Source organism: Anolis sagrei, chromosome 3 (assembly GCF_037176765.1).
Source record: "Anolis sagrei isolate rAnoSag1 chromosome 3, rAnoSag1.mat, whole genome shotgun sequence".
NCBI lineage: Eukaryota > Metazoa > Chordata > Lepidosauria > Squamata > Dactyloidae > Anolis > Anolis sagrei.
This window is the reverse complement of record NC_090023.1, coordinates 273731245-273754810: the sequence shown is the minus strand read 5'-3', so window position 1 is coordinate 273754810 and position 23566 is coordinate 273731245. Positions and strand designations below refer to the sequence as shown.

Here is a 23566-nt window from a genome sequence, read left to right as displayed (position 1 = left end):
GTATGCATTGCCTCTCTCCCACCTCACAAAAATGGAAGACACATTCCACATGAACTTGTGACCCCCTTTCTACTTTTGCCAGGCTTTTATTTTGCTTTTAAAGCGGGGAAGGGGGGGGGATATTAAGGGACGGTAGAGAAAAAGTGCTTTTTACACACCCAACAAGAGAAGTAGACCAGAAGCTCCTATGACTTCACTAACCCAATTGTGACCTGTGGAGAACCAGCAAAAAAGGGGAAATAAAAATTATAAATACAAACAAACGGTGAAGCAAACGAGAGGCCCTTTGGCCTTGGGCGCTGCCAGAGCCGGGCAGACAGAGCGGCACATTCAGGCACAGGGGGGGGGGGCAGGACAACAGGTGGGGGGGAGCCAAAATAATCCTTCCCAACGGTGGGGGAGAGGCACATTTCCCTTTTGTAAAAATACAACCAAGTGCATAGGAGGACGCAAACGATCTACTTGTCATTTGCGTCCTCTCTGGGGCGTCACCCTGAAGCCCTGCCATTGGTGGCACTGTCCTTGGAGACCCTTGGGAATCCAATTCCGGGGGCCACCAGAGGGGATCCGATGACGCGCCCCATATCTGTGTGCCCCCCACATCCTACAGATATATGTCTTACGGATAATGTTGTATATTTTATTGTCTATGTTTTATTTTAATTGCTTGTACTGTTGTTGTTTTGCTTGTATTGCTCTGGTTACATCCCGTTTAGACTACTGCAACGCTCTCTACGTGGGGTTGCCTTTGAAGACAGCTCGGAAGCTCCAACTAGTCCAACGCTCGGCAGCCATGATTCTAACAGGAGCGGAGCGCAGGGAGCATACGACCCCCCTGTTGCGCCAACTCCACTGGCTACCGATCTGCTACCGGGCTGAATTCAAAGTGCTGGCGTTGGCCTTTAAAGCCAACGCTTGGTTCCGGCCCAAGCTACCTATCTGACCGCATCTCGGCCTATGAACCCACCAGGACTTTGAGATCTTCCGGGGAGACCCTGCTCTCGATCCCGCCTGCTTCTCAAGCTCGGCTGGCGGGGACGAGAGAGAGGGCCTTCTTGGTGGTGGCTCCTCGGCTGTGGAACGCCCTTCCTACGGACATTAGACTAGCACCATCTCTAATGGTATTCCGCAAAAAGGTGAAGACCTGGCTGTTTAAGCAGGCGTTCAAATAATTAGTGCAATGATTGGTTAATGAACACTGGAATGGAACAATGGACGACGAATCTGGAACATGTTTTGGATGACGAGACGACAGTGAATGGGTATTGTAGTAACTGTTTATTAATTGTGTAATGTGTTAGGTTGTGAACTGTTTCTATACTGTAGCACTGGATTTTTGCTGTTCGTATTTGTTGTGAACCGCTGTGAGTTGCCTTCGGGCTGAGAACAGCCGTATAGAAGTCAGGTAAATAATAATAATAATAATAATAATAATAATAATAATAATAATAATAATAATATTGTTGTATTCGGGCTCGGCCTCATGTAAGCCGCACCAAGTCCCTTGGGGAGATGGTAGCGGGGTACAAATAAAGTGTTATTATTATTATTATTATTATTATTACAGAGCAGCTCTGCTCCAAAGAGGACGTTGGGAAGGCAGCATCACGCAACCCAGGAAGGTGACAGGAGACCTTTTCTCCCTCCGCTCCCTGGCCTCAAAAAGGATTCTGAACTGGGGTTTGAACCTCTGACCCCATATATCAGGCCTGGGCCAACTTGGGCCCTCCCTCCAGGGGGTTTGGAATTCAACTCCCATAATTCCAGGCAGCCAGTAGGAGTTGGAGTCCAAAACACCTGGAAGGCAGAAGTTTGACAATGACCGACTGTTAGGAATCATGGGAGTTGGAATCCAAAACACTTGGAGAGGGGGGCCAAGTTGGCCCAGGCATCTTCTATATACAAACAATGTGCTTAAATGGGTTGTTGTAGGATTTCGGGTTATATGGCCATGGTCTAGAGGCATTCTCTCCTGACATTTCACCTGCATCTATGGCAAGCATCCTCAGAGGTAGTGAGGTCTGTTGGAAGTAGGAAAAGGGGTTTATATATCTGTGGAATGACCAGGGTGGGACAAAGGACTCTTGTCTGCTGGAGCTAGGGGTGAATGTTTCAACTGACCACCTTGATTAGCATTGGATGACCTGGCAGTGCCTGGAGCAATCTTTTGTTGAGAGGTGATTAAATGTCCCTGATTGTTTCCTCTCAACAAAAGTTTGCTCTAGGCACTATCAAGCCATTATATGGAACTGGGCATGTTTAGCCTGAAGAAGAGAAGGCTGAGAGGAGATATGATAAGAGCCATGTATAAATATGTGAGAGGAAGCCACAGGGAGGAGGAGGGAGCAAGCTTGTTTTCTGCTTCCCTGGAGACTAGGACGCAATGGAGCCATGGCTTCAAACTACAAGAGAGGAGATTCCATCTGAACATGAGGAAGAACTTCCTGACTGTGAGAGCCGTTCAGCAGTGGAACTCTCTGCCTTCCCCGGAGGGAGTGTGGTGGAGGCTCCTTCTTTGGAAGCTTTTAAGCAGAGGCTGGATGGCCATCTGTCAGGGGTGATTTGAATGCAATATTCCTGCTTCTTGGCAGAATGGGGTTGGACTAGATGGCCCATGAGGTCTCTTCCAACTCTTGGATTCTATGATTCTATGATTCTATGCTAATCAAGGTGGTCAGTGGAAACATTCACACCTAGCTCCAACAGACAAGAGTCCTTTGTCTCACCCTGGTCATTCCACAGATATATAAACCCATTTTCCTAGTTCCAACAGACCTCACTCCCTCTGAGGATGCTTGCCACAGATGCAGGCGAAACGTCAGGAGAGAATGCCTCTAGACCATGGCCATATAGCCCGAAAAACCTACACCAACCCAGTGATTCCAGCCATGAAAGCCTTCGACAATACAATGTGCTTAAATACCAACCAACGCACAACAGCCAGAGAACACTAGGGACTGGGAGACATAGTTCAGAGAAACGCAATGTTAAATTATCCCTGAGCGGTCCTGGCACAAGACCTCTCTGTGGAATCCGTGGGTCTGCCAAAGCTGGACGGGCAATCCGAAGGCACAAGAAGCCACGCCACAATGTCAGAGACAGTAAAGGCACAACAATGCTCCAAAGCGCGATATTAAAAGGTCACGGGACTTGGAAGCTGGTTTAGGAACAGGAGCTTGGCCAAGCGAAAGGGGCCCTCCCAGGAAAGGGGTCTCAGGAAAGGAAAGAGGGCAGGGGGAGGCTTCAGGAGTCCAAGGGCAAGACAACAGAGCTCCCAGAAGGCCGTTCCCATTATCCCCGGCCCTGGGGCAGGCTGAGAGGGGGCTGGGAACTCCAGCTACATCCAGAGCATCACCCCAACCCCACATCTTTAAAAGCAAAACATTCTTCCTCTGCATTTTTGTTTTAGAGCGCTCTGAATAAGAGTGCGCTACCAGATGCCTTGAGAACACCGCAGGACCTGCAGGACCCAAGCCCTCCCAAGAAGAAAACCGGGACTGTGGCGCAGCTGGCTGGGAGTCAGCTGCATTAAGATCACTACTGACTGAAAGGTCATGAGTTCAAAGCCAGCCCAGGTCAGAGTGAGCTTCTGACCAATTTGTGTAGCTTGCTGTCGACCTCTGCAGCCCGAAAGACAGTTGCATATGTCAAGTAGGAAATTTAGGTATTGTTTATGCGGGGAGGCAAATTTAACTAATTTACAAGGCCACAGAAATCTCCAGCAAGCATGCAAAGAATGAGGAAGTACTTCATCAGTGTCACAAATGGTTGGTGAAGGGACAGCTCCCCCGGTGGCCAGAATACCCTCATGAAAAAGCTGGAATGTTAAATAGCCTCTGCGTCTGTCTATCTATGTTGTGTGTCTATGGCATTGAATGTTTGCCATGTACGTGTACATTGTAATCTGCCCTGAGTCCCCTGCCGGGTGAGAAGGGCAGAATATATAAATACTGTAAGTAAATAAATAAAGAGAGAAATACAGTGTTCCCTCTCTTATCGCGGGTGTTACATTCCAGGACCACCCGCGAAAAGTGAAAATCCACCAAGTAGGGTCGCCATATATGTATATAGCATTCCAAGGGTGAGGCAGAAGTGAGAAGAGATGTAAAGGCACCGCACACCTTGGGGGGTTTTTTTGGCTAGCTATCTTTGCTTTGCAATCTCTCTTGATTGGCTGCCTCTCTCCCGAAAGGGAGGATGAAACCCCCTCCCACACTCCATCGTTGCCAGGAGGCAGGATTAGAACCCTGCTCCGGGCAATGGCAACCATTCATAAACTGGGAGGCAAAAACCCGCAAAACAGCGAGTCCGCGGAAAGCAAACCGCAAAGTAGCGAGGGAACACTGTAGAGAGAGAGCACAAGGAGCACGACATACGACAGCTGTTAGGTATTATTCCTGCCTCCACACATTGGCACCAAAGCGCCCCCCCCCCCCCAAAAGCATCTCACTTACCTTACTGTGGGAGGAATGAGATGCCTTTCAGATTAACACAGGAGGCCATTCCTCTCCAGTTTCCGAAACGTGTCCTTACCTGGCGTGAAAAGGCCCGTCAGGGAACTGAAGCTCTCTCCGATCTTGTCGAAGTCAGGCATCAGCTTAGCCAGGTCTTCCGAGTCAGGGAGGGCGTTCTTGAGTTTTTCTGGGAGGGGAAAAAAGAGGGGGAGGGAGGGGCACACGTTACTTCTGGGTTTTGGGGCAGAAGTATTACTTATTATTTATTTACTAGCCATCCCTTGCCATGTGTTCCTGTGGCCCAGTCTATGTATATGTGTTTTGTGTGTGTATATTTGTGTATATGTGTGTTTGCGTGTATATATGTGGTTTTGTGTTATATGGTGACTCATTGGTCTGATATGTGTCTTGTGTCCAAATTTGGTGTCAATTCGTCCAGTGGTTTTTGAGTTAGGTTAATCCCACAAACGAACATGACATTTTTATTTATATAGACTAGCCATCCCCTGGCATGCATTGCTGTGGCCCAGTCTGTGTATATATGTTTTGTGTGTGTATATGTGTATGCATGTGTATATTTGTCTATATATGTGTGTTTGCATGTGTGTATGTATGTGTGTGTGTGTATATATATCTATATATATAAATTTGTTAGAGGCATCCAACGAGGAAACAAAACTCAAAACCCCCCCAACGAAACTTAACCAAAATTCCCATGCCCATAACACAACCCACAAGGTACAAACATATCTACTCAAAATGAAAAACAACACAACAACACACTCACAAAACGGCAAAACAACAAAACTCAAAAATCCCCCAACGAAACTTAACCAAAATCCCCGTGCCCATAACACAACCCACAAGGTACAAGCATATCTACTCAAAATGAAAAACAACACAACAACACACTCACAAAATGGCAAAACAACAAAACTCAAAAATCCCCCAACGAAACTTAACTAAAATCCCCGTGCCCATAACACAACCCACAAGGTACAAACATATCTACTCAAAATGAAAAACAACACAGCAACACACTCACAAAACGGCAAAACAACAAAACTCAAAAATCCCCCAACGAAACTTAACCAAAATCCCCGTGCCCATAACACAACCCACAAGGTACAAACATATCTACTCAAAATGAAAAACAACACAACACACTCACAAAATGGTAAAACAACAAAATTCAAAAATCCCCCAACGAAACTTAACCAAAATTCCCGTGCCCATAACACAACCCACAAGGTACAAACATATCTACTCAAAATGAAAAACAACACAGCAACACACTCACAAAACGGCAAAACAACAAAACTCAAAAAAACCCCAACGAAACTTAACCAAAATTCCCATGCCCATAACACAACCCACAAGGTACAAACATATCTACTCAAAATGAAAAACAACACAACAACACACTCACAAAACGGCAAAACAACTGAGCATGCGCATTGGCGCCCAGCCGCAAGTTCCCTGGCGCGCGCACATGGCCTTCCGGCCAACGTTCCCTCTGCGGAAACCATGCCCACTCCAAGCCCCGCTGCGCCGCTTCCCACACACACACACCCTGCCGCACACACACACGCAACCCCACGCTCCATCACTCCCCCCGCCGCCGCATACACACACGCAACCCCACTCCCCCGCCGCCACACACACACACACGCAACCCCACGCTCCATCACTCCCCCCACCGCCGCACACACACGCAACCCCACTCCCCCCGCCGCCGCACACACACACGCAACCCCACGCTCCATCACTCCCCCCGCTGCCGCACACACACACGCAACCCCACGCTCCATCACTCCCCTGCCCCAATCTTACCTCCTTTTACTTCACGCCACCTCCAAACCCCACCCTGCCCCTTCCCGCCCTGTCAAAATCTAGGAAAGACAGGAAGGAAGGAAAGAAGGAAGAAAGAGAAAGGGAGGTAAAGAAAAAGGGGGAAGGAAGGAAAGTTAGAGGAAGAAGAAAAGGAAAGAAAAGGAAAGATGGAAGGAAAGAAAAGAGAGACAGCAGAAGAGAAAGAAAAAGGGGGAAGGAAGGAAAGAGATAGAGAAAGAAGAGGAGAAGGAAAGATGGGAAGGAAGGAAGGAAGGAAGGAAGGAAGGAAGGAAGGAGGGAAAGAAGGAGAGAAAGAGGGAAGATTGGCCACAGCAACACGTGGCGGGTAAAGGTTGTTATTTCTATTATTATTATTATGCTATTGTTCCTCTGAGACCCTTTTAGGGGGAATGGGAGAGGTGTCAGGTCCCGGAGGCAATGCATTGCATGATTGTTATTGTTATGATGGTGGTGAAATAAAAGGAAATAAAAAGAGAAAGAAGGAAGCAAACAGGGAGGGAAGAAAGGCAAAGGAAGGAAGGGGGAGGGAATGAAGGAAAGAGAGAAGGATGAAACCAAGTAGTGAAAGAAGGAAAGAAAGAAAGAGGGAGAGAAGGAAGAAAGGAGAGAAAGGGGGAGGAAAAGGGGGAAGGCATAGGTAGGGACCTCTCTTTCATAATAGTCCAGATCTCTACCTCAACTTTGATAAGTTTTACTATAGGCCACAGCAACGTGTGGCAGGGCACAGCTAGTATATATATATTTGTGTATTTATATGTGTACATGCATATTGTGTATAGGTGTGTATATATATTTGTGTATATATGTGTATTTGCATATGTGTGTGTGTGTGTATGTATGCATATATTTGTGTATTTATATGTGTACATGCCTATTGTGTATATGTGTGTGCATGTCTATATGCATATTTGTGTGTATATATGTATGTATGTGGATATGTATATGTGTGTGCATGTGTATGTATGTGTGTATATGTGTGTATTTGTGTATGTGTGTGTATGAATGTGTGCACATGCATATGTATATGAGTGTATGTGTGTATGTATATATGGTGTATTTTTTGAGTTTTTAAGTCTGTTCCGCTGGGGTTTTGTGTGTGTGTGTGTGTCTTTATGGGTGATGGACACTCGTTGGACTGTTAGGTGTGTTGTGTCCAAATTTCGTGTCAATTCGTCTAGTGTTTTTTGAGTTATGTTAATCCCACAAATGAACATTACATTTTTATTTATATAGATTTATTACATCTATATGCTGTCCCTCTCAGCCCAAGGGGGACTCAGAGCGGTTAACAATCGGCAACAATTTGATGCCAAAACAATTACAATCATTAAAGAATCATAAAACACAATTAAAACACTAGCAAACAATATAAAAATTAAAATTAAAAATATTTGGGGCCCAGTGTTAAGGCCCTAAAACCACATGGGCAAACTGCAGCCCTCCCTCCGGGTGTTTTGGACTTCCCACAATTCCTAGCAGCCTACCAGGAGCTGGGAGTCCAAAACACCCGGAGAGAGGGCTGAAGTTTGCCCAGGCCTGTTTGAGTTCCTGTCTGCCCTGACCATTTAACACAGTTTCAACCCGTATGGAAGAAAGCGGTTTCCCAGGGCAGATGATCACATAGGGAATCCTGGAAGCAGTGTGAGGCCTGGAGGGTGAAATACTGTTGTGTGGCGGCTGCCGTTTGAAGTCAGGGGAGATGGGGCCTTGGCCTTTTGTACAGAAATCTCTCTCTCTCTCTCTTTAATTCCAGTGGACATTGTCTTCGAAACCTTCTGCTAACAGGCGTTGCTTTCGTGCCTTAGAAGAGCAGAGTGCTTCTGCATTGCGAAGACTGTTCTGATGAGCACCAGGGCTCTGTTTGCCAACATGCATTACGCACACAAAATCCACATTTGGGACAGGCAAGTTCTGAGTCAAAGTTCTAAGGCACTTCACGCAGCCAAAACAAACTTTCTATCTTTATTTATTTTCCGAGCCCAATTCAAGGTGCAGGTGCTCACCTACAAAGCCCTGAACAGTTTGGGACCATCCTACCTGCGTGACCGCATCTCCATCTACGAACCCACACGCTCGCTCCGGTCATCTGGGGAGGCCCTGCTCGTGATCCCACCTACGTCGCAAGCGTGCTTGGTGGGGACACGGGACAGGGCCTTCTCTGTGGCGGCCCCCCGACTTTGGAACGCCCTCCCAAAAGAGCTTCGTCAGGCCCCTACTCTAGCAGTTTTCAGAAGGAACCTAAAAACGTGGCTGTTCCGATGTGCCTTCGCAGATTAGGAATCCCCATCCCAAGTCCTAGAAGCACTTTAGTACAACCAATGTTGCTGCACACCGCACTTTTAATCCTACGTTCCTCCTGCCATCTCAGCACTTTTAACCCTGTACCCCATTGCGCCGGCCGAACCAGTTTTAATAGTGTCTTGATGTATTGATGTATTGCCATTGTGGTTATTTTGCTTAATTGTTTTGATTTGCTTTGTTTATTGTTGTGTTATGTTTCTATTGTATTGTGTTCTGAGGCTTGGGCCTGTGTAAGCCGCATCGAGTCCTTCGGGAGATGCTAGCGGGGTACAAATAAAGTTAATAATAATAATAATAATAATCTTCCAGAAAAATGTTCCAAACCTTTTCAGAGAAAAAGATCAATTTCCAGTGATGCATGCATAGCTGTATTGTTGACATCCAAGTTCCACACAAACTCAGCATTCAAGGGGGAAAGAAAAAGACACAACAAAAGCCAAGTGCCTACCAAAGTCCACGTATTCGTCGAGGTCCCAGATAAAGTCGGGCACAATCCACTTGTACTCGCCAAGATCGGGCAACATGTCCTTCCACTGGTCATATGTCTACGGTCAGAAGCAGAGAGGCGTCATCAAGCTTTTTGCAATATGGAAATATCACAGAACCATAGAGGCAGTTCCTGTGAGGCAGGAACAAAGCCCTAATGGTTCTGACCCAACTTATCTGTCTAAACAAATAATAATAATAATAATAATAACAACAACACTTTATTTATACCCCGCTACCATCTCCCCAAGGGACTCGGTGCGGATTACATGAGGCCGAGCCCAAACACAACAATATTATTATTATTATTATTATTTATGCGCTTGTATACCGCTAATATCTCAGCCTAAGTCGGCGACTCATTGCGGTTTACAACACTTAAAAAACAGTATTCAGTTTAAAAGCATAAAACACATATACAATACAAATTATTGGGCCACCAATAATAATCCCATGCATCTCGTAACTGGAATCGCAATCCAAAATTCATCGTCCATGATTACCAATCCTTTAGTCATCAAAATTCGTTGCAACGGATTAACCGAATGCTTGTTTAAACATCCATGTCTTCAATCTATTCCGAAACACCATCAGTGAGGAGGCTGATCGTACCTCTATGGGGAGGGTGTTCCAAAGCCGAGGGGCCACCACAGAAAAGGCCCTGTCTCTCGTTCCCGCCAGCCGCACTTGTGAAGCCGGCGGGATAGAGAGCAGTGTCTCCCCAGAAGATCTTAGGGTCCTGGTGGGCTGATAGGCTGAGATACGTTCGGATAGATAAGTTGGGCCAGAACCGTTTAGGGCTTTAAAGGCCAACGCCAGCACTTTGAATTGAGCCCGGTAGCAGATCGGCAGCCAGTGGAGCTGGTGCAGCAGAGGAGTTGTATGCTCCCTGCGCCCCGCTCCTGTTAGTATCATGGCTGCCGCCCGTTGGACTAATTGGAGCTTCCGGGCTGTCTTCAAAGGCAACCCCACGTAGAGAGCGTTGCAGTAGTCAAGACGGGATGTAACCAGAGCGTGGACTACCGTGGCCAATACAAGCAATTAAAAAAGAACATACACAATAATCATATAACATTATCAAAAGACAACATACAATCTCCCCTTTTGAACTTGCAAGGACTTTAAGATCATCTGGAGAGGCCCTGCTCTCGGTCCCGCCATCGTCACAAGTACGGTTGGCGGGAAAGAGAGACAGGGCCTTCTCAGTGGTGGGCCCTCAGCTATGGAATGCCCTTCTTAGGGAGATTAGATCAGCTTCCTCGCTCCTATCATTCCGGAAGAATCTTAAGACACGGCTATTTGAGCAGGCATTTGCGAATACTGAGTAACGGATATAATAACGGAGTAACTATATGACGGAACCGGACAATGTTTTAATGAATATCAATTGAAGTCTGCTTCATTATAATGTTTGATTTTATTGTTGTTGATGTTTTCATATTGTATGTTGTAACTGTGTCCTTGGTGGCATTGAATTCTTGCCTTGTAAACCGCCTCAAGTCGCCGGAAGGCTGAGAGGGGCGGTACAGAAATATACTATATACTAAATAAATAAATAAAATAAAGGGCTGATGTTTCCCAAAGGCATTCCCTTTCCACTCTTCAGCGATGGGTGAAGCTGCGCTGTCTGGTGGAACCCCATAACAATGTCTGCGGGCGCATCAACACTGTTGGATTAATGCAGTTGGACACCACTTTAACCGCCATGGCTTAATGTGATGGAATCCTGGCAGTCGTAACTTGGAGAAGCAGCAACATTCTTGGGCAAAGAAGGCCAAATACCTTGTAAAACTACACCTCCAATGACTCCATACTACTGAGTTCCAGCAATCAAACTGCATTAATCTAACAACGTAGAACAGTGTTTCTCAACCTGGGGGTCGGGACCCCTTTGGGAGTCGCAAGGGGGTGTTAGCGGGGTCGCCAAAGACCATCAGAAAACATAGTATTTTCTGCTGCTCATGGGGGTTCTGTGTGGGAAGTTTGGTCCAATTCTGTCATTGGTGGGGTTCAGAATGCTATTTCATTGTGGGTGAACTATAAATCCCAACCACTACAACTCCCAAATGTCAAGGTCTATTTTCCCCAAACTCCAGCAGTGTTCACATTTGGGCATATTGAGTATCCATGCCAAGTTTGGTCCAGATCCACCTTTGTTTGAGTCCACAGTGTTCTCTGGGTGTAGGTGAACTACAACTCCAAAAACTCAATGTCCACCAGACCCCCCCCCCCCACCCCCAAAGTATTTTCTCTTGGTCATGGGAATTCTATGTGCGAAGTTTGATTCAATTCCATCATTGCTGGAGTTCAGAAGGCTCTTTGATTTTAGGTGAACTATAAATCCCAGCACCTCCAACATTCCCAAATGACAAAATCAATCACCCCCAACCCCACCAGCATTCAAATTTGGGTGTATCAGGTATTTGGGATTTGAAAATACACCCTGCATATCAGATATTTACATTACGATTCATAACAGTAGCAAAATGACAGCTATGATGTAGTAACAAAAATAATGTTATGGTTGGGGGTCACCACAACATGAGGAACTGTATTAAGGGGTCACAGCATTAGGAAGGATGGGGACCACTGGCGTAGAGGCACACACTCCATGTCAAAGTCTGTGAGAAACAGACAGGCGAGAGCAGTGACCCCAAAACCGTTTTTAAAATGGGGAGGAGGCCATCAACTTTGGCAGAAAAGGTCATTACAATTTTGGGGAGACCAAGTTACTTTTTCCAAAGGCAATGTTGGCAACCCTACCCTGGCTGTGAATAAATATTTTGGGGAGACAACATGGCCTAGTGACTTGGGTTTTGTGCTAGAAGTTCAAGAATCCACATGGAAACTCCCTGAGCGGCCATTAGCAAGTCACCTTTGCTCAACCTCTGAGGGAGGAATGTTGTCCAATCCCCTCTGAATGAATCTGGCCATGAATGAATCTGGTCTCAGCGGTGGCCGGGAGAGCTTTCGCACAATTAAAACTTGTGCGCCAGCTGCGCCCGTACCTTGGGAAGTCGGATCTGGCCACGGTGGTCCACGCTCTTGTCACATCCCGGTTGGATTACTGCAACGCACTCTACGTGGGGTTGCCTTTGAAGACTGCTCGGAAACTTCAACTAGTCCAACGGGAGGCAGCCAGATTGCTCACCGGAGCGGCGTACAGGGAGCATACCACCCCCTGTTATGCCAGCTCCACTGGCTGCCGATCCAATTCCGAGCACAATTCAAGGTGCTGGTTTTGACCTACAAAACCCTATACGGTTCCGGCCCAGTGTATCTGTCCGAACGGATCTCCCTCTACGTCCCACCTCGGAGTCTAAGATCTTCTGGGGAGGCCCTGCTCTCGACCCCGCCTTTATCACAAGTGAGACTGGTGGGGACGAGGAGCAGGGCCTTCTCGGTGGTGGCCCCCCACCTGTGGAACTCACTCCCCGGGGAGATCAGATCAGCGACTTCCCTTCTCTCATTCAGGAAAAAGCTGAAAACTTGGATGTGGGACCATGCTTTTGGAAACTCTGGCAGCTAAAAAGAAAGACCATAATGATGGGCAAATAATGAAGAAACCTATTGGACCTATGGAACGCGAAACACTGACCATGAGACTGTTTATTGATGTGCTATTGTGCTATATATTGATGTTTTCAATCTGTTAATTGTTTAACTATTGTAATTCAATTCAAGGTGCAGGTGCTTACCTACAAAGCCCTGAACGGTTTGGGACCACCCTACCTGCGTGACCGCATCTCCATCTACGAACCCACACGCTCACTCCGATCATCTGGGGAGGCCCTGCTTGTGATCCCACCCACGTCGCAAGCGCGCTTGGTGGGGACACGGGACAGGGCCTTCTCTGTGGCGGCCCCCCGACTTTGGAACGCCCTTCCAAAAGATCTCTGACAGGCCCCCACTTTAGCAGTTTTCAGAAGGAACCTAAAAACCTGGCTGTTCCGATGTGCCTTCCCAGATTAGGAATCCCCCATTCCAAGTCCTAGAAGCACTTTAGCACAACCATTGTTACTGCACACCGCACCTTTTAATCCATGTTCCTCCTGCCATTTCAGCATTTTAACCCTGTACCCCATTGCACCAGCCGAACAAGTTTTAATTGTGTCTTGCTGTAGTTTATTGCTGTTATTTTGCTTAATTGTTTTTGATCTGCTTGTCTATTATTGTGTTATGTTTTGTGGTATTGTGTTCTGTGGCTCCGGCCTGTGTAAGCCGCATCGAGTCCTGCGGGAGATGCTAGCGGGGTACAAATAAAGTTAATAATAATAATAATAATAATAATAATAATTGTTTTTATATTTGTATGTATTTGGATAAGGGCATCGAATTGTGCCTTCTTTTTGTAAGTCGCCCTGAGTCCCCCCTCGGGGGTGAGAAGGGCGGGGTATAAGCAGCAGAAATAAATAAATGAAAACCCTGAGCAAAGCAAGAGAGTGGCGTGCCCTCTCTCTCCTCCAGCATCAAATCCTTCACTTCCTCAGATGACCACTCCAGGCTCTCCCAATTTCACAAACAAGCCAAGGACAAAGGAAGAACTGCCTGCCTCGGTGGGTACCTTTTTGGCTGTGTAGCCCCCTCCCACGGCGGAGCCAAGGAGGATGTATCGCAGCTTCAGGAGCCTTGCGGCCACTCTGCCCAGCCAGAAGGTCCTGTGGGGCGGGGAGCCATACTTCACGAGGAGCCGGGTGCCACGCAAAGGGAGGCGGCCGAGGGAGGAGAAGGGCTGCGTTGAGGTCCGCAATGGGGGCCTCTGAAATCTGGACACGGGGTGGCGGGAATGGTGGATATTCCGGGAAACGAGGTGCAGTTTCTGCAGCAGCGGCTTCCCTCTCGCTCCATGGACCCCATTTGTGAGGTTTCGACAGATGAGGCTGAAGGAGAAGAAGAGAGAAGGTCTATGAGCACAGGTTTCTTTCTCTCATTCCCTCCTGCCCTTTGCCCATTTTATGCCAAAAAAGACTAACAAAGCTGGCTGGCACCCCATTGGTCTGTCACAAGTGAGGCTGGCGGGGACGAGGAGCAGGGCCTTCTCAGTGGCGGCCCCCCCGCCTGTGGAACTCACTCCCCGGGGAGATCAGATCGGCGACTTCCCTTCTAGCATTTAGGAAAAAACTAAAGACCTGGATGTGGGACCAAGCTTTTGGTCACTCTGACAACTAACTCAAGGACCTGGCGATAGACAAGGACAAACGGAATAGAACGGATGTATGGACTCTGATATATGGACTCTGACATGAGATTGTTTTAGGATTTAGGATTTTATTATGTATTGATGTTTTAATCTAACTGCTGAATTGTTATATTTTTGGATTACTTGTTGTGTGATTGGGCATCTAATTGTGCCCTCCCTATAAGCCGCCCTGAGTCCCCCTCGGGGTGAGAAGGGCGGGGTATAAGTGAATGAAATAAATAAATAAAAATTATGCACAAGGAAGATCCCTCCATGCTTGCAGCTGCCATGAAAACCCTGAGCAAAGCAAGGGTTTTTGGGCATCATGTGATTTCCATATTCAGCCACAGCTGCAGAGGTGGAGTTCCACAAGTGAAACGGTTGCGCCTGCAACTGCGCTTTCTTAAAGGGTGTTGTGTGAGCCCCCAATGCCTCCCCCGTTTCTGCTCAATTCAGGATGGCCCTCTTGACACCCTCAAGGGCCGCCCCAGAAAGGAAGCGGGAGGCCAGTCCTCTGTTGCCTTGGAGGGATGACTAGGTCTAAGGGTGTTAAACCACAAGAGGGCAGATTCTGACCCAACATGAGAAGACACCTCTTGAAGGCAACTCCATTACTGCCGTGGAACCAAATGCTTAGGGAGGTGGTCAAGTCTCCCTTTCTGCACATCGCCTAAAAAGATGCTGGACAGCTCCCTTCTGCTCAAAACGCTCTAGAGCAGGGCTTCTTAAACTTTTTCAACTTGCCACCCTTTGAGCAAGTTACACAGGGATACACAACAGATATATGTTCCACCTCGTAGTCTAAAATCGGCTGGGGAGGCCCTGCTCTCAGTCCCACCGGCTTTGCAAACGTGTCTGGTGGGGACAAAGAACAGGACCTTCTTGGTGGTAACCCCCCGCTTGTGGAATTCGCTCCCCAACGAGATTAGATCGGCATCCTCCCTCCTTTCCTTCAGGAAAAAACTAAAATCATGGTTATGGAACCAGGCCTTTGGCTAGTGAGTGTAGCAGCACTTTGAACATGGAACTGGTCTTGATGACTGTGGCCATGTTCTAGAGGCATTTTCTAAGGGTTTATATATCTGTGGAATAATGTCCAGGGTGGGACAAAGGACTCTTGTCTGCTGGAGCTAGGTGTGAATGTTTCAACTGACCACTTTTATTAGCATTTGAAGGCCTGGTTGAGCCTGGGGGAATCTTTTGTTGAGAGGTGTTAAGATGTGCCTGGTTGTTTCATCTCTGTTTTTGTGCTGTTGTAATTTTAGAGTATTTTAATACTGGGAGCCAGATTTTGCTCATCTTCATGGTTTCCTCCTTTCTGTTGAGATTGTCCACATGCTTCCTGTGGATTTCAATGGCTTCTCTGTGTAGTCTGACATGGTGGTGGTGAGAGTGGTTTATGCTGTGTCCTGGTTGGTTCCTCAGGTGCTCTGCTATGGCTGACTTCTCTGGTTGAAGGAGTCTACAGTGCCTTTCAGGTTCCTTGATTCGTGTTTGGGCAATGTTGCTGCGTTTGGTGGTCCCTATGTAGAGGGATCCTCTCAGCTCTGCAGGAGTCTACCGTATCCCATGCAGCTGTGGACAAGTCTACATAGGGACCCCAAACGCAGCAGCATTGCCCAAACATGAATCAAGGAACATGAAAGGCCACCTGATGAACCAACCTGGACACAGCATATTATTTGAGAACACAGAAATGCTGGACCACTCTCACAACCACCCTGTCAGGCTACACAGAGAAGCCATTGAAATCCACAAGAAGCAGGTGGACAATTTCAACAGAAAAAAGGAGGAAACCACGAAAAGGAACAACATCTGGCTCCCAGTATTAAAAAACTCTAAAATTACAACAGCAAAACAGCAGAGAGGAAACAACCAGGCACATCTTAACACCTCTCAACAAACGATTCCCCCAGGCTCAGCCAGGCCTTCAAATGCTAATGAAGGTGGTCAGTTGAAACCTTCACACCTAGCTCCAGCAGACAGTCCTTTGTCCCACCTGGTCATCATTCCACAGATATATAAACTCTTTTTCCTAGTTCCAACAGACCTCACTACCTCTGAGGATGCTTGCCATAGATGCAGGCGAAATGTCAGGAGAGAATGCTTCTAGACCAGGGTTCCTCAAACATTTTAAACAGAGGGCCAGGTCACAGTCCCTCAAACTATTAGAGGGCCGGATTATAATTTGAAAATAACATGAATTCCTATGCACACTGCACATATTTTATTTGTAATGCAAAAACCACTTAAAAACAATACAATAATTCAAATGAACAATTTTAACAATTATAAATTTATTAGTATTTCAATGGGAAGTGTGGGCCTGCTTTTGGCTGATGAGATAGGATTGTTGTTATTGGGTGCTTTCAAGTAGTTAGACTTAGATTGACCCTGAGTGAGGGCCGGGTAAATGACCTTGGTGGGCCATATCCAGACCCCCGGCCTTAGTTTGAGGACCCCTGCTCTAGACCAATCTCGAACCCAATCTTGAACCAGTCTGTTGTTCCGGATTGGGAAAGGCGTACGGCAAGGCTGCATCCTCTCACCCAACCTTTTTAACTTGTATGCAGAACACATCATGCGAGGATGTGCGGGGCTTGAGGAATGCAAAGCTGGGGTGAAAATGGCTGGAAGAAACATTCGCAACCTCAGATATGCAGATGACACCACTCTGATGGCCGAAAGTGAGGAGGAGCTGAGGAGCCTTCTCATCAAGGTGAAAGAAGAAAGCGCAAAAGCCGGGTTGCAGCTAAACGTCAAAAAAATCAAGATTATGGCAACAAGAATGATTGACAACTGGGAAATAGAGGGAGAAAATGTGGAGGCCGGGACAGGGTTTGTATTTCTAGGCGCAAAGATTACTGCAGACGCAGACTGTGGCCAGGAAATCAGAAGACGCTTCCTTCTTGGGAGGAGAGCAATGTCCAGTCTCGATAAAATAGTCAAGAGTAGAGACATCAGACTGGCAACAAAGATCCATTGCCTAGTCCAAGCCATGGTCTTCCCTGTAGTCACCTACGGATGTGAGAGCTGGACCTTCGGGAAGGCTGAGCGAAGGAAGAGAGATGCTTTTGAGCTGTGGTGTTGGAGGAAAGTGCTGAGAGTGCCTTGGACTGCGAGAAGATCCAACTAGTCCATCCTCCAGGAAATAAAGCCCGACTGCTCACTGGAGGGAAGGAGACTAGAGACAAAGCGGAAGTCCTTTGGCCACATCATGAGAAGGCAGCAAAGCCTAGAGAAGGGAATGGTGCTGAGGAAAGTGGAAGGCAAAAGGAAGAGGGGCCGACCAAGGGCAAGGTGGATGGACGGCATCCTTGAAGTGAGTGGATTGACCTTGAAGGAGCTGGGGGTGGTGACGGCCGACAGGGAGCTCTGGCGTGGGCTGGTCCATGAGGTCACGGAGAGTCGGAGACGACTGAACGAATGAACAACAAGCTCTAGACCATGGCCATATAGCCCGAAAAAACCTACAACAACCCAGTGATTCTGGCCATGGAAGCCTTCGACAATACAAACCTACATTTTGCAAAATCCCCTTCTCACAGGGACAGGAAGTGGGGGGGGGAATCCTCCCGAAGAGGGGCACCCTTCCCCACGAGGCCCAAAGCGTTCCTGTGGAGAGGAGGCGCCTTTTCTGAAGGGCAGCTCCACGGAGAGAGAGAGAGAGAGAGAGAGAGAGAGACATGGGCAGCAGACCTGCATTTCATAGAATCATAGAATCCAAGAGTTGGAAGAGACCTCCTGGGCCATCATCCAGTCCAACCCCATTCTGCCAAGAAGAAGGAATATTGCATTCAAATCACCCCTGACAGATGGCCACCCAGCCTCTGCTTAAAAGCTTCCAAAGAAGGAGCCTCCACCACACTCCCTCCGGGGCAGAGAGTTCCACTGCTGAACGGCTCTCACAGCCAGGAAGTTCTTCCTAATGTTCAGATGGAATCTCCTCTCTTGTAGTTTGAAGCCATTGCTCCATTGCGTCCTAGTCTCCAGGGAAGCAGAAAACAACCTTGCTCCCTCCTCCTCCTCCCTGTGGCTTCCCCTCACATATTTATCCATGGCCCTCATCATATCTCCTCTCAGCCTTCTCTTCTTCAGGCTAAACATGCCCAGTTCCCTAAGCCGCTCCTCATAGGGCTTGTTCTCCAGACCCTTGATCTGCTCCCTCCTCCCTGTGGTTTCCTCTCATATATTGATACATGGCCCTCATCATATCTCCTCTCAGCCTTCTCTTCTTCAGGCTAAACATGCCCAGCTCCTTAAGCCGCTCCTCATAGGGCTTGTTCTCCAGACCCTTGATCATTTTAGTCGCCCTCCTCTGGACACATCCCAGCTTGTCAATATCTATGAGTGCAACTCCCAGAATTCCTGGGGCCTCTTCCTTTCCCCTTTCCTTTCAGTGGCTGAGGGGAAAGAGGAAAAGGCCTGAGGCTGTGAGGAATTGTGGGAGTTGGAGTCCAAAACACCTGGAGAGATGGAGGGAAGGAGGGCCCAAGTTGAGCCATGCCTGAGAGAGGGAGGGAGGGAGGGAGGCCCCTGTTCTAACTCATCTGGAGGGCCACCAGCCTCGTCCCGCCCTGGCTTCTTTGCCCCCTGAGGCCTGCTCTTCTGTCACGCCAGGGGTTCCCTTCCTGCTTGGCTCCACCATCCAAACACGGGGGGAGTGTCTCCATCTGCCCACGCTGAGGCTGAGCAAGGCCCCGGAAGCCTGGCCACGAGAGAAGCCCGCCCTGCCCGCCAGCCCGCCCTGCCTGGGGAGCGAAGGCAACCGCAGGCCGCGCCTCAGGCCGGGCCGGAACGCGGTAGGCCTTGGGGGACCAAGCGGGGAGCGGCGGGGGAAAGTGCTGTACTGACCAGGCCGCCGCTCCCGCCGGCGCCCGCCACATCTCGCCGCCCTCCTGGCCCTCCTGCGCCTCCTCCTTCGCCCTCTTCCGCCACCGCACTCCTTCCGGGCCGGCCCTGAGCAGAGATCAGCCGCCACTTCCGGTCCGGTGCCCCAAACGCTCCGGCGACTTCCGCTTCTGGGGAGGAAGTGGAGCGCATCCTGCGTGGCTCATAGAGATAGGAAAGTCAAGAGCGGAACCTCTCATAGAATCATAGAGAATCAAAGACTTGGAAGAGACCTCCTGGGCCATCATCCTGTCCAACCCCATTCTGCCAAGAAGCAGGAATATTGCATTCAAAGCACCCCTGACAGATGCCCATCCAGCCTCATAGAATCCTAGAGTGGGAAGAGACCTCCTGGGCCATCATCCAGTCCAACCCCATTCTGCCAAGAAGCAGGAATATTGCACTCAAAGCACCCCTGACAGATGGCCATCCAGCCTCATAGAATCCTAGAGTTGGAAGAGACCTCCTGGGCCATCCTCCAGTCCAACCCCATTCGGCCAAGAAGCAGGAATATTGCACTCAAAGCACCCCTGACAGATGGCCATCCAGCCTCATAGAATCCTAGAGTTGGAAGAGACCTCCTGGGCCATCCTCCAGTCCAACCCATTCTGCCAAGAAGCAGGAATATTGCATTCAAAGCACCCCTGACAGATGCCCATCCAGCCTCATAGAATCCTAGAGTTGGAAGAGACCTCCTGGGCCATCATCCAGTCCAACCCCATTCTGCCAAGAAGCAGGAATATTGCACTCAAAGCACCCCTGACAGATGGCCATCCAGCCTCATAGAATCCTAGAGTTGGAAGAGACCTCCTGGGCCATCATCCAGTCCAACCCCATTCGGCCAAGAAGCAGGAATATTGCATTCAAAGCACCCCTGACAGATGGCCATCCAGCCTCATAGAATCCTAGAGTTGGAAGAGACCTCCTGGGCCATCATCCAGTCCAACCCCATTCGGCCAAGAAGCAGGAATATTGCACTCAAAGCACCCCTGACAGATGGCCATCCAGCCTCATAGAATCCTAGAGTTGGAAGAGACCTCCTGGGCCATCATCCAGTCCAACCCCATTCTGCCAAGAAGCAGGAATATTGCACTCAAAGCACCCCTGACAGATGCCCATCCAGCCTCATAGAATCCTAGAGTGGGAAGAGACCTCCTGGGCCATCATCCAGTCCAACCCCATTCTGCCAAGAAGCAGGAATATTGCATTCAAAGCACCCCTGACAGATGCCCATCCAGCCTCATAGAATCCAAGAGTTGGAGGAGACCTCCTGGGCCATCATCCAGTCCAACCCCATTCTGCCAAGAAGCAGGAATATTGCGTTCAAAGCACCCCTGACAGATGGCCACCCAGCCTCATAGAATCCTAGAGTTGGAAGAGACCTCCTGGGCCATCATCCAGTCCAACCCCATTCTGCCAAGAAGCAGGAATATTGCATTCAAAGCACCCCTGACAGATGCCCATCCAGCCTCATAGAATCCAAGAGTTGGAGGAGACCTCCTGGGCCATCATCCAGTCCAACCCCATTCTGCCAAGAAGCAGGAATATTGCGTTCAAAGCACCCCTGACAGAGGCCCATCCAGCCTCATAGAATCCTAGAGTGGGAAGAGACCTCCTGGGCCATCATCCAGTCCAACCCCATTCTGCCAAGAAGCAGGAATATTGCATTCAAAGCACCCCTGACAGAAGCCCATCCAGCCTCATAGAATCCTAGAGTTGGAAGAGACCTCCTGGGCCCTCATCCAATCCAACCCCATTCTGCCAAGAAGCAGGAATATTGCATTCAAAGCACCCCTGACAGATGGCCATCCAGCCTCATAGAATCCTAGAGTTGGAAGAGACCTCCTGGGCCATCATCCAGTCCAACCCCATTCTGCCAAGAAGCAGGAATATTGCATTCAAAGCACCCCTGACAGAGGCCCATCCAGCCTCATAGAATCCTAGAGTTGGAAGAGACCTCCTGGGCCATCCAGTCCAACCCCATTCTGCCAAGAAGCAGGAATATTGCATTCAAAGCACCCCTGACAGATGGCCACCCAGCCTCATAGAATCCTAGAGTTGGAAGAGACCTCCTGGGCCATCATCCAGTCCAACCCCATTCTGCCAAGAAGCAGGAATATTGCATTCAAAGCACCCCTGACAGATGGCCATCCAGCCACATAGAATCAAAGAGTTCGAAGAGACCTCCTGGGCCATCCAGTCCAACCCCATTCTGCCAAGAAGCAGGAATATTGCATTCAAATCACCCCTGACAGATGGCCATCCAGCCACATAGAATCAAAGAGTTCGAAGAGACCTCATGGGCCATCCAGTCCAACCCCATTCTGCCAAGAAGCAGGAATATTGCATTCAAATCACCCCTGACAGATGGCCAGCCAGCCTCTGCTTAAAAGCTTCCAAAGAAGGAGCCTCCACCACACTCCCTCCGGGGCAGAGAGTTCCACTGCTGAACGGCTCTCACAGTCAGGAAGTTCTTCCTCATGTTCAGATGGAATCTCCTCTCTTGTAGTTTGAAGCCAATGTTCCATTGCGTCCTAGTCTCCAGGGAAGCAGAAAACAAGCTTGCTCCCTCCTCCCTGTGGCTTCCTCTCACATATTTATACATGGCTCTCATCATATCTCCTCTCAGCCTTCTCTCCTTCAGGCTAAACATGCCCAGCTCCTTAAGCCGCTCCTCATAGGGCTTGTTCTCCAGACCCTTGATCATTTGAGTCGCCCTCCTCTGGACACACTCCAGCTTAGAGTCAATATCTCTCTTCAATTGTGGTGCCCAGAATTGGACATAGTATTCCAGGTAAAGTGGTCTAACCAAGACGGAATAGAGCATGGGGAGCAGGACTTCCCTAGATCTAGACACTAGGCTCCTCTTGATGCAGGCCAACATCCCATTGGCTTTTTTTTTTGCCGCCACATCACATTGTTGGCTCTCTCCAGCTCTGGCGTTGGATTTGACTCCAAGCTGCTCTCTCAGGCATGGCTCAACTTGGGCCCTCCTTCCCTCCTTCTCTCCAGGTGTTTTGGACTCCAACTCCCACAATTCCTCACAGCCTCAGGCCTTTTCCTCTTTCCCCTCAGCCACTGAAAGGAAAGGGGAAAGGAAGAGGCCCCAGGAATTGTGGTAATTGGCCTCATAGAATCCTAGAATCAAAGAGTTGGAAGAGTCCTGGTGGGCCATGATCCGGTCCAACCCCACTCCACCAAGAATTATTTATTTATTTATTTATTTACTTCTCTTATATACCGCAATTCTCAGCCTACTGGCGACTCATTGCGGTGTACAACATAGTAAAACAGGTGCAAAATACAAACATAGTGAAAAATAATCTGCAGTACATCATTATCAAAACATCTCATCAAAAACATCAACATTATTACAAAGCCATTCGGAGTCGTCTCATCGTCAAGTTCACAATCCGATACCATTTCCGTAGTTCCATTCCTAAGGTCAAGTTGCCAGTCATTGCACTTCTATTCAAATGCCTTCTTAAACAGCCAGGTCTTTAGCTTCCTGTGGAATATCAACAGGGAGGGGGCTAGCCTGATGTCCACGGGAAGGGTGTTCCACAGCCGAGGAGCCACCACCAAGAAGGCCCTATCTCTCGTCCCCGCCAGCCGTGCCTGTGACGTGGGCGGGATCGAGAGCAGGGCCTCCCCGGAAGATCTCAAAGTCCTCGTGGGCTCATAGCAGGAATATTGCATTCAAAGCACTCCTGACAGATGGCCATCCAGCCCCTGCTTAAAAGCTTCCAAAGAAGGAGCCTCCACCACACTCCTTCAAGGGCAGAGAGTTCCACTGCTGAACGGCTCTCACAGTCAGGAAGTTCTTGCTAATGTTCAGATGGAATCTCCTCTCTTGTAGTTTGAAGCCATTGTTCCGCGTCCTAGTCTCCAAGGAAGCAGAAAACAAGCTTGCTCCCTCCTCCTCCCTGTGGCTTCCTCTCACATATTTATACATGGCTATCATATCTCCTCTCAGCCTTCTCTTCTTCAGGCTAAACATGCCCAGCTCCTTAAGCCGCTCTTCATAGGGCTTCTTCTCCAGACCCTTGATCATTTTAGTCGCCCTCCTCTGGACACATTCCAGCTTAGAGTCAATATCTCTCTTGAATTGTGGTGCCCAGAATTGGACATAATATTCCAGGTGTGGTCTAACCAAGGCGGAATAGAGCATGGGGAGCATGACTTCCCTGGATCTAGACACTAGGCTCCTCTTGACGCAGGCCAAAATCCCATTGGCTTTTTTTGCCGCCACATCACATTCCTGGCTCATGTTTAACTTGTTGTCCACGAGGACTCCAAGAACTTTTCCACCAGTACTGCTCTCGAGTCAGGCCTCATTGTCCCCCATTTTGTATCTTTGCATTTCGTTTTTCCTGCCGAAGTGGAGTCTCTTGCATTTGTC

General features: G+C 48.6%; 1 protein-coding gene across 4 annotated transcripts in view; it reads right to left on the bottom strand.

Moving 5' to 3' along the window:
- The window catches only part of OPA1 (OPA1 mitochondrial dynamin like GTPase), a 107889-nt gene extending 88646 nt beyond the window's left edge, over positions 1-19243 (bottom strand). The window contains exons 1-5 of one of the 4 annotated variants that reach the window (XM_067466180.1): positions 19129-19243; positions 13660-13975; positions 9058-9154; positions 4534-4641; positions 159-212 (exon numbers count right to left, since the gene is read on the bottom strand). In XM_067466180.1, coding sequence (XP_067322281.1) covers positions 159-212; positions 4534-4641; positions 9058-9154; positions 13660-13975; positions 19129-19160 — 607 coding nt within the window. In that variant the 5' untranslated portion in view covers positions 19161-19243. The remainder of the gene's footprint in view (positions 1-158; positions 213-4533; positions 4642-9057; positions 9155-13659; positions 13976-19128) is intronic. The other 3 variants (XM_067466182.1, XM_067466181.1, XM_067466183.1) reach the window with 3 other exon arrangements.
- Positions 19244-23566: the final 4323 nt, after the last annotated feature.